Source organism: Loxodonta africana, chromosome 10 (genome assembly GCF_030014295.1).
Source record: "Loxodonta africana isolate mLoxAfr1 chromosome 10, mLoxAfr1.hap2, whole genome shotgun sequence".
Lineage (NCBI taxonomy): Eukaryota > Metazoa > Chordata > Mammalia > Proboscidea > Elephantidae > Loxodonta > Loxodonta africana.
This window is the reverse complement of record NC_087351.1, coordinates 107,372,160-107,390,382: the sequence shown is the minus strand read 5'-3', so window position 1 is coordinate 107,390,382 and position 18,223 is coordinate 107,372,160. Positions and strand designations below refer to the sequence as shown.

At 38.5% G+C, this 18,223-nt stretch overlaps 1 protein-coding gene across 1 annotated transcript in view; it reads right to left on the bottom strand.

Moving 5' to 3' along the window:
- Positions 1-18,223, bottom strand: part of PPP4R4 (protein phosphatase 4 regulatory subunit 4) — a 139,417-nt gene that overhangs the window by 39,467 nt on the left and 81,727 nt on the right. Inside the window, exons 15-16 of the mRNA XM_003408846.4 lie at positions 14,113-14,218; positions 12,455-12,602 (exon numbers count right to left, since the gene is read on the bottom strand). Of these exons, the coding sequence (XP_003408894.1) occupies positions 12,455-12,602; positions 14,113-14,218 (254 nt within the window). The remainder of the gene's footprint in view (positions 1-12,454; positions 12,603-14,112; positions 14,219-18,223) is intronic.

The window sequence follows — 18,223 nt, the reverse complement described above, 5'->3', positions numbered from 1 at the left end:
GCGTCCCAGCCGGGACACTCAGTCACGGCACAAGCACGGGCAGCTGCTCCACCCATCTGAACTAACCCCGGGAGGAGGCCCAACTGGTTCTCTGGGGCGGCACGGCCACGAGGCTGGAGGGACGAGAAGTCCCCGGGAGGCAGCAGCTGATTTTGGAGTCGAGAGTGCACCGTCCCAGTAGGGGAGCCTTGACGCTGGGCGTGGGGCTGGAAGCGGAAGATCTGACCTTGACTCCAGCGGGCCAGACCCCCCGGGGGCAATCTCCACACAGCCAGCACACATAGGTGACGCGCCCGCGGGAATCTCAGATATAACAGTCATTCCAAGCAAGACAAGCAACTCTGGCTATATTCTGAGGTGCTACTCTCCTATCTCTCTGTTCCCTCCCCCACCCTCCCCAGGCGGCTTCATTAACATCTGAATAGCCTGAGCCAGAGGGAGAACTCTGATAGGAATCTGACTGCATTTTTTTTTTAGCGGATTTTCTGGAAAAACTAGTTTCCCAGTGATGGCTCGGAGACAACAATCCATATCAAACCACTTAAAGAAGCAGACCGTGACAGCTTCTCCAACCCCCCAAACAAAAGAATCAAAACCTTTCCCAAATGAAGATACAATCTTGGAATTATCAGATACAGAATATAAAAAACTAATTTACAGAATGCTTAATGATATCACAAATGAAATTAGGATAACTGCAGAAAAAGCCAAGGAACACACTGACAAAACTGTTGAAGAACTCAAAAAGATTATTCAAGAACATAGTGGAAAAATTAATAAGTTGCAAGAATCCATAGAGAGACAGCATGTAGAAATCCAAAAGATTAACAATAAAATTACAGAATTAGACAACGCACTAGGAAGTCAGAGAAGCAGACTCGAGCAATTAGAATGCAGACTGGGAAATCTGGAGGATCAGGGAATCAACACCAACATAGCTGAAAAAATATCAGATAAAAGAATTTAAAAAAATGAAGAAACCCTAAGAATTATGTGGGACTCTATCAAGAAGGATAACCTGCGGGTGACTGGAGTCCCAGAACAGGGAGGGGGGACAGAAAACACAGAGAAAATAGTTGAAGAACTCCTGACAGAAAACTTCCCTGACATCATGAAAGACGAAAGGATAGCTATCCAAGATGCTCATCGAACCCCATTTAAGATTGATACAAAAAGAAAAACACCAATACATATTATCATCAAACTCACCAAAACCAAAGATAAACAGAAAACTTTAAAAGCAGCCAGGGAGAAAAGAAAGGTTTCCTTCAAGGGAGAATCAGTAAGAATATGTTCTGATTACTCAGCAGAAACCATGCAGGCAAGAAGGGAATGGGACGACATATACAGAACACTGAAGGAGAAAAACTGCCAGCCAAGGATCATATATCCAGCAAAACTCTCTCTGAAATATGAAGGTGAAATTAAGATATTTACAGACAAACACAAGTTTAGAGAATTTGCAAAAACCAAACCAAAGCTACAAGAAATACTAAAGGATATTGTTTGGTCAGAGAACCAATAATATCAGATATCAGCCCAACACAAGATCACAAAACAGAACGTCCTGATATCAACTCAAATAGGGAAATCACAAAAACAAACAAATTAAGATTAATTAAAAAAAAAAAAATACACATAACAGGGAATCATGGAAGTCAATAGGTAAAAGATCACAATAATCAAAAAGAGGGACTAAATACAGGAGGCATTGAACTGCCATATGGAGAGTGATACAAGGCGATGTAGAACAATACAAGTTAGGTTTTTACTTAGAAAAACAGGGGTAAATAATAAGGTAACCACAAAAAGGTATAACAACTCTATAACTCAAGATAAAAGCCAAGAAAAACGTAACGACTCAACTAACATAAAGTCAAGCACTATGAAAATGAGGATCTCACAATTTACTAAGAAAAACGCCTCAACACAAAAAAGTATGTGGAAAAATGAAATTGTCAACAACACACATAAAAAGGCATCAAAATGACAGCACTAAAAACTTATCTATCTATAATTACCCTGAATGTAAATGGACTAAATGCACCAATAAAGAGACAGAGAGTCACAGACTGGATAAAGAAACACGATCCATCTATATGCTGCCTACAAGAGACATACCTTAGACTTAGAGACACAAACAAACTAAAACTCAAAGGATGGAAAAAAGTATATCAAGCAAACAATAAGCAAAAAAGAAGAGGAGTAGCAATATTAATTTCTGACAAAATAGACTTTAGACTTAAATCCACCACAAAGGATAAAGAAGGACACTATATAATGATAAAAGGGACAATTGATCAGGAAGACATAACCATATAAAATATTTACGCACCCAATGACAGGGCTGCAAGATACATAAATCAAATTTTAACAGAATTGAAAAGCGAGATAGATACCTCCACAATTACAGTAGGAGACTTCAACACACCACTTTCGGAGAAGGACAGGACATCCAGTAAGAAGCTCAACAGAGACACGGAAGATCTAATTACAACAATCAACCAACTTGACCTCATTGACTTATACAGAACTCTCCACCCAACTGCTGCAAAATATACTTTTTTTTCTAGCGCACATGGAACATTCTCTAGAATAGACCACATATTAGGCCATAAAACAAACCTTTGCAGAGTCCAAAACATCGAAATACTACAAAGCATCTTCTCAGACCACAAGGCAATAAAACTAGAGATCAATAACAGAAAAACGAGGGAAAAGAAATCAAATACTTGGAAAATGAACAATACCCTCCTGAAAAAAAGACTGGGTTATAGAAGACATCAAGGAGGGAATAAGGAAATTCATAGAAAGCAACGAGAATGAAAATACTTCCTATCAAAACCTCTGGGACACAGCAAAAGCAGTGCTCAGAGGCCAATTTATATCAATAAATGCACACATACAAAAAGAAGAAAGAGCCAAAATCAGAGAACTGTCCCGACAACTTGAACAAATAGAAAGTGAGCAAGAAAAGAATCCATCAGGCACCAGAAGAAAACAAATAATAAAAATTAGAGCTGAACTAAATGAATTAGAGAACAGAAAAACAATCGAAGGAATTAACAAAGCCAAAAGCTGGTTCTTTGAAAAAATTAACAAAATTGATAAACCATTGGCTAGACTGACTAAAGAAATACAGGAAAGGAAACAAATAACCCAAATAAGAAATGAGAAGGACCACATCACAACAGAACCAAATGAAATTAAAAGAATCATTTCAGATTATTATGAAAAATTGTACTCTAACAAATTTGCAAACCTAGAAGAAATGGATGAATTCCTGGAAAAACACTACCTACCTAAACTAACACATTCAGAAGTAGAACAACTAAATAGACCCATAACAAAAAAAGAGATTGAAACGGTAATCAAAAAACTCCCAACAAAAAAAAGCCCTGGCCCGGACGGCTTCACTGCAGAGTTCTACCAAACTTTCAGAGAAGAGTTAACACCACTACTACTAAAGGTATTCCAAAGCATAGAAAATGACGGAATACTACCCAACTCATTCTATGAAGCCACCATCTCCCTGATACCAAAACCAGGTAAAGACATTACAAAAAAAGAAAATTATAGACCTATATCCCTCATGAACATTGATGCAAAAATCCTCAACAAAATTCTAGCCAATAGAATCCAACAACACATCAAAAAAATAATTCACCCTGATCAAGTGGGATTTACACCAGGTATGCAAGGCTGGTTTAATATCAGAAAAACCATTAATGTAATCCATCACATAAATAAAACAAAAGACAAAAACCACATGATCTTCTCAATTGATGCAGAAAAGGCATTTGACAAAGTCCAACACCCATTCATGATAAAAACTCTTACCAAAATAGGAATTGAAGGAAAATTCCTCAACATAATAAAGGGCATCTATGCAAAGCCAACAGTCAATATCACTCTAAATGGAGAGAACCTGAAGGCATTTCCCTTGAGAACGGGAACCAGACAAGGATGCCCTTTATCACCGCTCTTATTCAACATCGTGTTGGAAGTCTTAGCCAGGGCAATTAGGCTAGACAAAGAAATAAAAGGTATCCGGGTTGGCAAGGAAGAAGTAAAGTTATCACTATTTGCAGATGACATGATTATATACACAGAAAACCCTAAGGAATCCTCCAGAAAACTACTGAAACTAATAGAAGAGTTTGGCAGAGTCTCAGGTTATAAAATAAACATACAAAAATCACTTGGATTCCTCTACATCAACAAAAAGAACACCGAAGAGGAAATAACCAAATCAATACCATTCACAGTAGCCCCCAAGAAGATAAGATACTTAGGAATAAATCTTACCAAGGATGTAAAAGACCTATACAAAGAAAACTACAAAGCTCTACTACAAGAAATTCAAAAGGACATACTTAAGTGGAAAAACATACCTTGCTCATGGATAGGAAGACTTAACATAGTAAAAATGTCTATTCTACCAAAAGCCATCTATACATTTAACGCACTTCCGATCCAAATTCCAATGTCATATTTTAAGGGGATAGAGAAACAAATCACCAATTTCATATGGAAGGGAAAGAAGCCCCGGATAAGCAAAGCACTACTGAAAAAGAAGAAGAAAGTGGGAGGCCTCACCTTACCTGACTTCAGAACCTATTATACAGCCACAGTAGTCAAAACAGCCTGGTACTGGTACAACAACAGACACATAGACCAACGGAACAGAATTGAGAACCCAGACATAGATCCATCCACGTATGAGCTGCTGATATTTGACAAAGGACCAGTGTCAATGAACTGGGGAAAAGATAGCCTTTTTAACAAATGGTGCTGGCATAACTGGATATCCATTTGCAAAAAAATGAAACAGGAACCATACCTCACACCATGCACAAAAACTAACTCCAAGTGGATCAAAGACCTAAACATAAAGACTAAAACGATAAAGATCATGGAAGAAAAATTGGGACAACCCTAGGAGCCCTAATACAAGGTATAAACAGAATACAAAACATTACCAAAAATGATGAAGAGAAACCAGATAACTGGGAGCTCCTAAAAATCAAACACCTATGCTCATCTAAAGACTTCACCAAAAGAGTAAAAAGACCACCTACAGACTGGGAAAGAATTTTCAGCTATGACATCTCCGACCAGCGCCTGATCTCTAAAATCTATATGATTCTGTCAAAACTCAACCACAAAAAGACAAACAACCCAATCAAGAAGTGGGCAAAGGATATGAACACACACTTCACTAAAGAAGATATTCAGGCAGCCAACAGATACATGAGAAAATGCTCTCGATCATTAGCCATTAGAGAAATGCAAATTAAAACTACGATGAGATTCCATCTCACACCAGCAAGGCTGGCATTAATCCAAAAAACACAAAATAATAAATGTTGGAGAGGCTGCGGAGAGATTGGAACTCTCATACACTGCTGGTGGGAATGTAAAATGGTACAACCACTTTGGAAATCTATCTGGCATTATCTTAAACAGTTAGAAATAGAACTACCATACAACCCAGAAATCCCACTCTTAGGAATATACCCTAGAGATACAAGAGCCTTCATACAAACAGATATATGCACATCCATGTTTATTGCAGCTCTGTTTACAATAGCAAAAGTTGGAAGCAACCAAGGTGTCCATCAACGGATGAATGGGTAAATAAATTGTGGTATATTCACACAATGGAATACTACGCATCGATAAAGAACAGTGAGGAATCTGTGAAACATTTCATAACATGGAGGAACCTGGAAGGCATTATGCTGAGCGAAATTAGTCAGAGGCAAAAGGACAAATATTGTATAAGACCACTATTATAAGATCGTAAGAAATAGTAAACCTGAGAAGAACACATACTTTTGTGGTTATGAGAGGGGGAGGGAGGGAGGGTGGGAGAGGGTTTTTTATTGATTAATCAGTAGATAAGAACTGCTTTAGGTGAAGGGAAAGACAACACTCAATACATGGAAGGTCAGCTCAATTGGACTGGACCAAAAGCAAAGAAGTTTCCGGGATAAAATGAATGCTTCAAAGCTCAGCGGAGCAAGCGCGGGGGTCTGCGGAACATGGTTTGCGGGGACTTCTAAGTCAATTGGCAAAATAATTCTATTATGAAATCATTCTGCATCCCACTTTGAAATGTGGCGTCTGGGGTCTTAAATGCTAACAAGCGGCCACCTAAGATGCAGCAATTGGTCTCAACCCACCTGGAGCAAAGGAAAATGAAGAACACCAAGGCCACACGACATCTAAGAGCCCAAGAGACAGAAAGGGCCACATAAACCAGAGACCTACATCATCCTGAGACCAGAAGAACCCGTTGGTGCCTGGCCACAATCGATGACTGCCCTGACAGGGAGCACAGCAGAGGACCCCTGAGGGAGCATGAGATCAGTGGGATACAGACCCCAAATTCTCATAAAAAGACCAAACTTAATGGTCTGACTGAGACTGGAGGAATCCCGGTGGCCATGCTCTCCAGACCTTCTGTTGACACAGGACAGGAACCATCCCCGAAGACAACTCATCAGAAATGAAAGGGACTGGTCAGCGGGTGGGAGAGAGACGCTGATGAAGAGTGAGCTAATTATATCAGGTGGACACTTGAGATTGTGTTGGCAACTCTTGTCTGGAGAGGGGATGGGAGGATAGAGAGAGAGGGAAGCAGGCAAAATTGTCAAGAAAGGAGAGACTGAAAGGGCTGACTCAAGAGGGGGAGAGTAAGTGGGAATAGGGAGTGAGATGTATGTAAACTTATATGTGACAGACTGATTGGATTTGTAAACGTTCACTTGAAGCTTAATAAAAGTTATTTAAAAAAAAAATGAAATAGAACGCATAAACATCGATATCCTAGGCATTAGTGAGCTGAAATGGACTGGTATTGGCCATTTTAAATCGGACAATCATATAGCCTACTATGCTGGGAATGACAACTTGAAGAGGAATGGTGTTGCATTCGTCAAAAAGAACATTTCAAGATGTATCCTGAAGTACAACGCGACCAGTGATAGGATAACATCCATACACCTACAAGGAAGACCAGTTAATACGACTATTATTCAAATTTATGCACCAACCACCAGGGCCAAAGGTGAAGAAACAGAAGATTTTTATCAGCTGCTGCAGTCTGAAATTGATTGAACACGCAATCAAGATGCATTGATAATTACTGGCGATTGGAATGCGAAAGTTGGAAACGAAGAAGGATCAGTAGTTGGAAAATCTGGCCTTGGTGACCGAAACAATGCCAGAGATCCAATGATAGAATTTTGCAAGACCAAAGACTTCTTCATTGCAAATACCTTCTTTCACCAATATAAATGGCAACTATACACATGGACCTCGACAGATGAAACACACAGTAGTCAAACTGACTACATCTGTGGAAAGAGATGATGGAAAAGCTCAATATCATTAGTCAGAACAAGGCCAGGGGTCGACTGTGGAACAGACCATCAATTGCTCATATGCAAGTTCAAGCCGAAACTGAAGAAAATCAGACCAAGTCCATGAGAGCCAAAATATGACCTTGAGTATATCCCACCTGAATTTAGAGACCATCTCAAGAACAGATTTGACACACTGAACACTAGTGACCGAACACCAGATGAGTTGTGGAATGACATCAAGGACATCAAACATGAAGAAAGCAAGAGGTCAGTGAAAAGACAGGAAAAAAAGAAAAGACCAAGATGGATGTCAGAGGAGACTCTGAAACTTGCTCTCAAACATCGAGCAGCTAAAGCAAAGTAAAAGAACCGAAAAGAAGATTTCAAAGGGCATCTCAAGAAGACAAAACAAGGTATTATAATGACATGTGCAAAGAGCTGGAGATGGAAAACCAAAAGGAAGAACACACTTGGCGTTTCTCAGGCTGAAAGAACTGAAGAAAAAATTCAAGCCTCGAGTTGCAATAGTGAAGGATTCTATGGGGAAAATATTAAACGACGCAGGAGGCATCAAAAGAAGATGGAAGGAACACACAGAGTCATACTAAAAAGAATTAGTCGATGTTCAACCATTTCAAGAGGTGGTATATGATCAGGAACCGATGATACTGAAGGAAGAAGTCCAAGCTGCTGTGAAGGCATTGGCAAAAAACAAGGCTCCAGGAATTGATGGAATACCAACTGAGATGTTTCAACAAACAGATGCAGTGCTGAAGGTGCTCACTCGTCTATGCCAAGACATATGGAAGACAGCTTCCTGGCCAACTGACTGGAAGAGATCCATATTTATGCCTATTCCCAAGAAAGGTGATCCAACCAAATGTGGAAATTATAGAACAATATCATTAATATCATCGCAAGCAAAATTTTGCTGAAGATCATTCAAAAACGGCTGCAGCAGTATATCGACAGGGAACTGCCAGAAAGTCAGGCTGGTTTCAAAACTGGAGACAGGGATATCATTGCTGATGTCAGATGGATCCTGGCTGAAAGCAGAGAATACCAGAAGGATGTTCACCTGTGTTTTACTGACTATGCAAAGGCATTTGATTGCGTGGATCATAACAAAGTATGGATAACATTGCGAAGAATGGGAATTCCAGAACACTTAACTGTGCTCATGAGGAATCTTTACACAGATCAAGAGGCAGTTGTTTGGACAGAACAACGGGATACTGATTGGTTTAAAGTCAGGAACGGTGTGCGTCAGGGTTGTGTTCTTTCACCATACCTATTTAATCAGTATGCTGAGCAAATAATACAAGAAGCTGGACTATATGACGAAGAACGGGGCATCAGGATTGGAGGAAGACTCATTAACAACCTGCGTTATGCAGATGACACAACCTTGCTGAAAGTGAAGAGGACCTGAAGCACTTACTAATGAAGATCAAAGACCACAGCCTTCAGTATGGATTGCATCTTAACATAAAAAAAAAAAAAAAAATCCTCACAACTGGACCAATGAGCAACATCATGATAAACAGAGAAAAGACTGAAGTTGTCAAGGATTTCATTTTACTTGGATCCACAATCAACAGCCATGGAAGCAGCAGTCAAGAAATCAAAAGACGCGCTGCAAACTGAGAAGAACACATACTTTTGTGGTTACGAGGAGGGGAGGAAGGGAGGGAGGGACAGGGTTTTTTTACTGATTAGTTAGTAGACAAGAACTGCTTTAGGTGAAAGGAAGGACAATACTCAATACATGGAAGGTCAGCTCAACTGGACTGGACCAAAAGCAAAGAAGTTTCTGGGATGAACTGAATGCTTCAAAGGTCAGTGTAGCAAGGGGGGGCGGTTTGGGGACCATGGTTTAAGGGGACTTCTAAGTCAATTGGCAAAATAATTCTATTATGAAAACATTCTGCATCCACTTTGAAATGTGGCGTCTGAGGTCTTAAATGCTAACGAGCAGCCATCTAAGATGCATCAATTGGTCTCAACCTACCTGGATCAAAGGAGAATGAAGAACACCAAGGTCACACGACAACTAAGAGCCCAAGAGACAGAAAGGGCCACATGAACCAGAGACCTACATCATCCTGAGACCAGAAGAAATAGTTGGTGCCCGGCCACAAGCGATGACTGCCCTGACAGGGAGCACAACAGAGAACCCCTGAGGGAGCAGGAGATCAGTGGGTTGCAGACCCCAAATTCTCTTAAAAAGACCATACTTAATGGTCTGACTGAGACTAGAGGAATCCCAGCGGTCATGGTCCCCAAACCTTCTGTTGGCCCAGGACAGGAACCATTCCCGAAGACAACTCACCAGACATGAAAGGGACTGGACAGAGGGTAGGAGAGAGATGCTGATGAAGAGTGAGCTATTTGTATCAGGTGGACACTTGAGACTGTGCTGGCATCTCCTGTCTGGAGGGGGGATGGGAGGATAGAGAGAGTTGGAAGCTGGCAAAATTGTCACGAAAGGAGAGACTGGAGGGGCTAACTCATTAGGGGGAGAGCAAGTGGGAGTACGGAGTAAGGTGTATATAAACTTATATGTGACAGTTTGACTTGATTTGTAAACGTTCACTTGAAGCTCAATAAAAGTTAACAAAAAAAAAAAAAAGACACATTGCATTGGGTAAATCTGCTGCAAAGGACCTCTTCATAGTGTTGAAGAGCAAAGATGTGACCTTGAAGACTAAGGTGCCCCTTACCCAAACCATGGTATTTTCAATCACATAATATGCATGTGAAAGCTGGACAATGATTAAGGAAGACTGAAGAAGAGTTGATGCCTTTGAATTGTGGTGTTGGCGAAGAATATTGAATATACCATGGACTGCCAAAAGAATGAACAAATCTGTCCTGAGAGAAGTGCAGCCAGAATGCTCCGTAGAGGCAAGGATGGTGAGACTGCATCTTACATACTTCGAACATGTTGTCAGGAGGGACGAGTCCCTGGAGAAGGACATCATGCTTGGTAAAGTACAGGGTCAGCGGAAAAGAGGAAGACCCTCAAGGAGGTGGATTGACACAGTGGCTGCAACAATGAGCTCAAGCATAACAACGATTGTAAGGATGGTGCAGGACCTGGCAGTGTTTCGTTCTGTTGTGCATAGAGTCGCTATGAGTCGGGACCAACTCAACGGCACCTAACAACAACGTTTATATAGCCCGGATAAGATGCACTTGCAATTTTTATGAAATAAAAACAAGATAATGAAGCCAGGGCAGTTGTACTTTCTTTATATTCTCACACTACATATACAAACAAAACCCACAGCAGATTTGCTCCCCTTAAAAATAATGCCCATCTTGACAATACTTCCTGGTATATTTTCTCTCAATATCTAGACTGTCAACAATCTGTGCTGGCTTACTGCCTTACCAACTCTTCATGTTAAAAAGCATTATGTTTACCATGCCGTTTATAAAAGAGGCACATATTTCACATAGCAGAAAACTAAATGCAGCTACCATGTGAAAACTTAGCAGAGAGCTCTAGGGTTTTGTTTAGGGACCTCTGGCCAACTGATTTTGATGGCGTCTTTCTTTCCTACCAATCTGAGTTCCTCCAGTTTGGAACAGAGACATAGAGGTTAGAACACAGAAACCTAATGGCTGAGGGTTTAAAATTCTCTCCAACCCATTATAAATAACTCTTAAACAATATGTGTAAATAATGCTTAAACAATGTGCTTATTTGGCCACAACTTCCACCAGACTGAGTCCTGCACAACTAGGCGATACCCAGCTACCACCACCGACTGCTCTGACAGAAATTGCAATAGAGGGTCCCAAACAGATCTGGAGAAACATGTAGAACAAAATTCTAACTCACACACACACAAAAGACCAGACTTATTGGTCTGACAGAGACTGGAGATACCTCGAGAGTATGGCCCCTGGACACCCTTATAGCTCAGTAATGAAGTCACTCACAAGGTTCACCCTTCAGCCAAAGATCAGACAGGCCCATAAGGCAAATGGGCACACCTGCACAGGGGCAAGGACAATAAGGCAGGAGGGGACAGAAAAGCTGGTAATGGGGAACCCAAGGTCGAGAAGGGGAGAGTGTTGACATCTTGTGGGGTTGGTAGCCGATGTCACAAAACAATATATGTATTAACTGTTCAATAAGAAACTAGTTTTCTATGTAAAGTACAATTAAAAAAAAAAAATTTAAAGCCGCAATGAGATACTATTTTACATCCATACAAGTGGGAAAATTTAAAAAGTCAATGATACCCTGCTGGTGGAATTTTCAATTTGTGCACTCATCTGGGAAAATAATTTCTTATTATGAATTCAAGTTGAAGATGTGCAAAATCAAGATATATATATGTATTATAAGTAATTGTTGAAAAGCACTTTAAATGTTAAAAACTACATCATTGTTAAATGTACTTTTTTAAAACAAGAAATTGTCAATATAAATAAAAAGTGAAAACAACTACAAATAACCTAAAAAAAAAAGTGCTTATTTGGGGAGAAAAACAGTGTAAAATATATTTATTCTTCTCTTCAATTTCCAAGCAAGACATTTTCAGGCCTGTTCCATCTAACTTAACAGCTAATTAATCAAATTGAATTAACATTAACTAGATTTCAAAAATGTAAGGCAGATGAACACAGGAAAAATCAAGACAAAACTTCAAAGCAGCCCTACTTCTCTCAATAAATGGGCCTCTAAAAATGGACAGATGCTGTCTTAAGCCAACTCTGAAGTGACAGGCTGCTGACTGTTCCGCTGGTCCTAGAAAGACTAATAATATCTACATAACATCTCCTGACACCAATGTATGTATCCAAATGGCAGGAGAAGCTTTCCAACCTGGCTTAGATTTACTGCTCACTCAACCCGACAAAACAAAAGATTTGAGACAGTGCTGAGAGATTATACCTCCAAGTCCTATTGATAGCCAGCAATTAAGAATGCTTGGAATTTCAAAGGAGGTATACATTCTTCATTTGATTTTTGATCAGCTAGGAAAAGATTTTGAGTATATTCACAACAGTAACTATATAAGAAGCATAATGTTTTCAAGTATTTTCTTGGGTCGGTACCATACCTCACATTTGCTACTGGATCGTGTGTCAGTTCAATAGCAGGTAGAAAGAAATAGTTACAGAAAAATGACTTGGAAAAGATCTCTATGATAAATTCACAGGTATCCAAAAATCGAAGTCTATTCCAGTAACTTTTTCCTTGGCCCAGTTCTAAAAACAACAACAAAAATTGTTACAAATTTAATTTGCCCTACATGAAATTACATGACAAAATCAGACACACACAAGTCATGACAAGTTTCTTCATACCCATAATTTTAGCATAACACAAGAGATAAGAGAAAAAAATCATATTATATACCCCAGATTTGTAGACCCCAAAATTACTGACATCTCTTAAACCTGCAAAAGTGCTTTTACCTAGTTGTTCCACTTTCTTATTAAACATCACATTCAATTTCATCAACATTTATTAACTATTGAATGATTATTATCTACTATTTTTTGATCACCTACTATGTGCTAGGTACTTCAGCACATATTATCTCATTTAATCCTAAAAACCAATTCAATAGGGTAAGCATACTTATCCCTGTTTACAAACAAGGATACTGAAATTCTGAGAGATTGAAGTCCCATAGCTGCTTAATGGCACAGCAAGAATTCAAAGTCTTTTTAACAATCCAATTAACTGTTTCTTCTTCTAGTTTACTGAAAAATATTTTGAATCAAGTCATACATAAATACAGTATTATTAACAATAGTTCGGGTCAATATTTAAAGAATAATTTCATCTTTATTTAAATGTTCAAAGGCAAAATTCTTAATATCTAAAAACAAACAGAATCTTTTTTCAAAATAAATGTGAGATTTTGCCACTGAAAAATGAAAATTGAATTAAAATAGACTACAAAAAGAAAGGTTAGAGTATATGGAAAACAATTTTTCTTAAATGAAATTTTACGAACTCTAATTTGTTTTAAAAGAGGCAATTCATATTTAGAACAGTAAACTCCAATAAGCAGAAAATCTTATTACCTGCCTATGCTAGATTATTAATAAAGTTTAATAAAAACATCAAACATTACAGTCAAAGCAAGTATACAAATAATTAACACATTCACTAAATATGTATAGGCGTGCATCACTATTTCTAGAATTAACATTTTAACTAAAGGTTTCTGCCTTGATCTCAGCTCTTAACAAATTAAATTTACATTTGTTAACTGACTTCATTTCTTATGACATTATAAACCACTCCAGCTCACCAGATTCACAATCTTGACACTGACGTTTCTATTCAAGAAAAAAACAAAAAACCCTTATTCTGTTAATTTTGCTAATATTTTAAGTAGAACATAACGTAAATGATCAGATTCATTGATATTCTATTTACATTTTAGTTCTAAATCAGAGTAGACGCTGAGCTTTCAACACACATATATGCATGTTTTAATTTCTCAAGTGTACAAATGTACAAACAGAAGGCCCAGAGTAATTATTACTTTCATTCATCACAGATCTGATCCTGTCATGAAGATATCTAAAATATACAAATAAAATTAACCCACGAAACTCAAACAAAAACACAAACCAACTATTTACCAATATCAAACTAATTACTCATGGCAAAACAATATACAATGTATGCCACATCTAACTAAGACCAACTAGTAGGTTTACGTTCTTTAAAAAAAAAAAAAAGACAATAATCACTTACGTTCAATTAATTTTTGAATGACCTCGAGTCTCTGCTCTTGTTTACGATTATAACGCAGAAAAATGCACAGGGTTCGTGATGCTGCCTTTTGAACAGGCAAGACGTTCTTAAAGAAAGAAATAAGAGAGACAATTAAACTAGTCCAAGAGTATATATTCTGCATAAATTGGTCCCACAAATCAAGTTTAACTTATTGGCTAAAAGTAAGAGGAGTGTCCACGGCCTCTCAAATCATTGCATTACATCCCTCTGGAATAGATTGATTTCCCTCAGGCAAATCAACTAATACATCACATTACGAACTTAATTTGACTTGATACAGTCATCTTCAAATCATCCAGATTTGATTTATATTTGACACTCGCTTCCTTGTAATCTCATCTTGAGTAACATCCTCCTCAAATACACCTCAACCACCCATTCTCTTAGTCATTCCCCTGAACCCTGTCATTAATTCATTCATCAGTAAACATTTGCTAGAGCCTACCATTGTCAGGTATATCACCAAAAATTGTGCCACTTCTAAAACATAAATTCAGAGATCCATGATAGATACACTCTTTTCGCTTAATTAGCTATTCTTCAACCTCAGTGTCATTCACTGAAACCGCTGGTCCACAACAGAGATAAACCTTGGAATCCATGGGGCACCATGTCAATCACGTTCACTAGCATTCTAAACTCCTTTAACCTTTAAAGTTCTGTCACACCACTGGGCCAAACCTCATTCCTAATAAATTCAACCATCTATTTTCACTGGGTTTGGGTTCAAACCCATGTATTAGAAAAAAATCTCTCAACCAGGTATATTCATGTTCACCATCTTTCTTGACTTACATATAAATATCACAACACTCAGTTACTGAAGATTCAGACCCTTAAAGTGGGGATCCTTGAAATTCAAACAGAATGAGGCTACATTGCTGAGACAGTACTGCCTGCTTCCCCCCTCTCATATTTTACACAAACTATTTTCAGTCTGTTGGGTACTATTCCATGTAGAGCTTTCAATCTGTTGAATGCAAAAAATAAAGGATATTCGCCATGATTTAGAACACAAAATTGATAAAGATGTATATAAACAGAAACACCACTTGGCTTAAGAAAAATGAATCTTGGATAAATGAACTAAATAAAAAGCATGCTACCCTTTTCCTTTATCTTGTGTATACACTAATAGAAATCTCAAATGCATATATACTAGTCATATAAAAAATATATACTTTATATCTTACAGTATATAATAAAAGAGTCCTGGTTGTACAGTTGTTAAGTGCTCGGCTGCTAATCAAAAGTTCAAGCCACCAGCTGCTCCACAGAAGAAAGATGTGGCAGTATGCTTCAGTAAAGATTACAGCCTTGGAAACCCTACGGGGCAGTTCCACTACTATAAGTAGTCACTATAAGTCAGAATCGACTCAACAGCAACAGGTTGCAATCGGTAGTATAATGGGTTAACCTTATAGTATAAGTAGGTCAATTTTTTGGTCAGAAATCAAGAATGCTAGAAACAGTAAATGGAATCATGTGAACAGGATATAAAAGCCAGCTTGAAGAAGCTGTGACAATTTGAGCACAAGGAAAAACACTGTAGTTTATTAAAACATTATCTGATATAAAAATGAGTCCATAATAATTCTGAAAGAGAGAAAGAAAACCAAAGCCTATTTGTCACCATCAGTGGAAGTGGCTAATGCAACAACTCCTGGCTCTTCAAATTGCTCATTAGTGGGAAGGGATTAAGAATTGATCCTGCTTTTCCATTAGGAGTGTATTTCAAGGTAATCAAATAACCCAAATCGTTGAAGGAAAGCACTTCTTCACAAGAAGAATGCCATCAAAAATAAAGAAGAAACACTAGAATTTTTAAAAAGTCACTGCGTTACAAGTTCTAATGAAGTAATGGATTCAGGCAAGAATCATCAATGGATGCTAAAACTAATGGATAAAAGGTTGATGGACAGTCAGAGTGTTAAAGTATCAACTGTAGATTCCAGTGCTGATCACAAGGGGGGAAGGCACAACCGGGCGATGGGGGGGATAGGGCTGCCATCCCCTGTACAGCCTCTCTTAGCTCACTCACAGGGGAATGCCATCCTGACGGGATGCACTGTGAAATACACAGCAGCACTTACCAAGTATTCTTGCAAAATGCTGAACCTAAATCCAAACAAGCCTTTAGATCTAACCTCCAGTTTATAAGAAACATGGAAAATTGATGAAGTTAACACCACAGAGAAGCTTTCGACAAATGCAGGAGGTGGAACATTCTGCAGGATGACTGACCAAGTCTCTTTCACAATTCAAGAACATGAAAAAGGGGACTAGGGAGGCCAAGGGAACTATTCTAGAGTAAGAAAAAATTGAGAGCTGTAACAATGAAGGCAGGGTACAGATCTTGACTGTATTCTGTATGAAACAAAACAAGACACTTGAGGGATAACTGGTAAAATTTTAATACAGACTGGATATTAAACTATATTAAAGAATATCTTAATTTTGCTAAATGTAATAATAGTACTACAGCTATATGGAAAAATGTCCTTATCTTTTAGGTACAAATACTGAAATGTTTAGAGATAAAATATAATGACGTCTATCATTTAAAATGGGTGCCCTGGGTGGTGCAAACGGTTAAGTGCTCACCTACTAACCAAAAGTTTAGCAGTTTGAAACTACCCAAAGGCACCTTGGAAGAAAGGCCTGGTGATCTACTTCAAAAAGATAGCAGCCACTGAAAACCCTATGAAGTGCAGTTCTACACAGAAACACACGGAGTTGTCATGAATTGGAATCGACTAGATGGCAACTGGTATAATTTAAAATATTGCAGCACAATGAAGCAGAAAATACAAATACAGCAAAACGTTAACCAACTGTTAAATCTAGGTGATGGGTATATAACTAATTGCCATCAAGTTGATTCTGACTCATAGTGACCCTACAGGGCAGAGTAGAACTGCCCCATAGGGCTGATTTGAACTGCCAACCTTTAGGCTAGCAGCCTGAGCTCTTAACCACTGTGCTGAGGTTCATTATAGTATTTTCTCTGCTTTTCTGCATCTTTAAAAGCTCGTCTAACAAAAATAGGAAAAAAAAGTCAGTTTCTGTCACTTCTTTACTCAAAACCTCCCAAAGACTTCCTTTGTCTGAGAGAATAACATCTCAAGCCCATACCATGGCCCCCAAGGGCCTGTGTGCTGTGGACCAGGCTACCTCTCCAGCCTCATCTCCCTGTCCCACGGGCCTCCTTGCTGCTCATCACACAGCCAAGCATGCCTTTGTATCCAGGCCTCTTCACTCACTATTCCCTCTGTCTGGACTGCTCTTGCTTCAGACAGATACACGGCTCACTCCTTCACTTCCTTCAAGCCTCTACCCTAAGCGTGCCTTTCTCCTGACTGTTAGATCCACAATGGCATCCTCCTACCCTCCATTACTTTCTCCCCCTCCACCCTGCTCTACAGTTCTTCATTGTACTTTTCACCCCTGACACATTATATAACATATATAAATATGTGTCTGTTTACGGCATGTCTCCAGTAGAACGTAAGTTCAATGAGAACAGCTACTTTTTCTCTTTTGTTCAGTATTGTATTCTTAGTACCCAGAACGGTGTTTTGCACATAGTGAGTACTCAATAAATTTTGTTGAATGAATGATGAACTGTGACCATTAGATATGGAACTAAAAATATAGAGCTTTCTTTTCTCCAAGGAATACCGAAACAGAATATGTAAGTGCCCTCTTTCATCATGGAAAATGTGCTATAATAATCATATAATAATAAAAAATAATCATATATGCCCTTTTAAGTGTGGAATTAACTCTTATTTAAAAAATAAAACAAATCTTCCAGGCTTTGTTCACACTCTATGTTATAAATCACTTCCCTTTTCTGATAAAAGAAGCTAACAAAACAGAATAATTACATATTCTTAGCTTCCTAAACGCAAACACACCTACTAAGTAATTAATTTGAGACAGACAATTAAGTTTATTTTTTCATAGCTCTTATCACACTGGTAATTTATTTTTATTTTATGACCTATCGTGCTAGCCCACACCACCAACCGCCGCTTTTGGAATGTAAGCTCCATCAGAGCAGGAT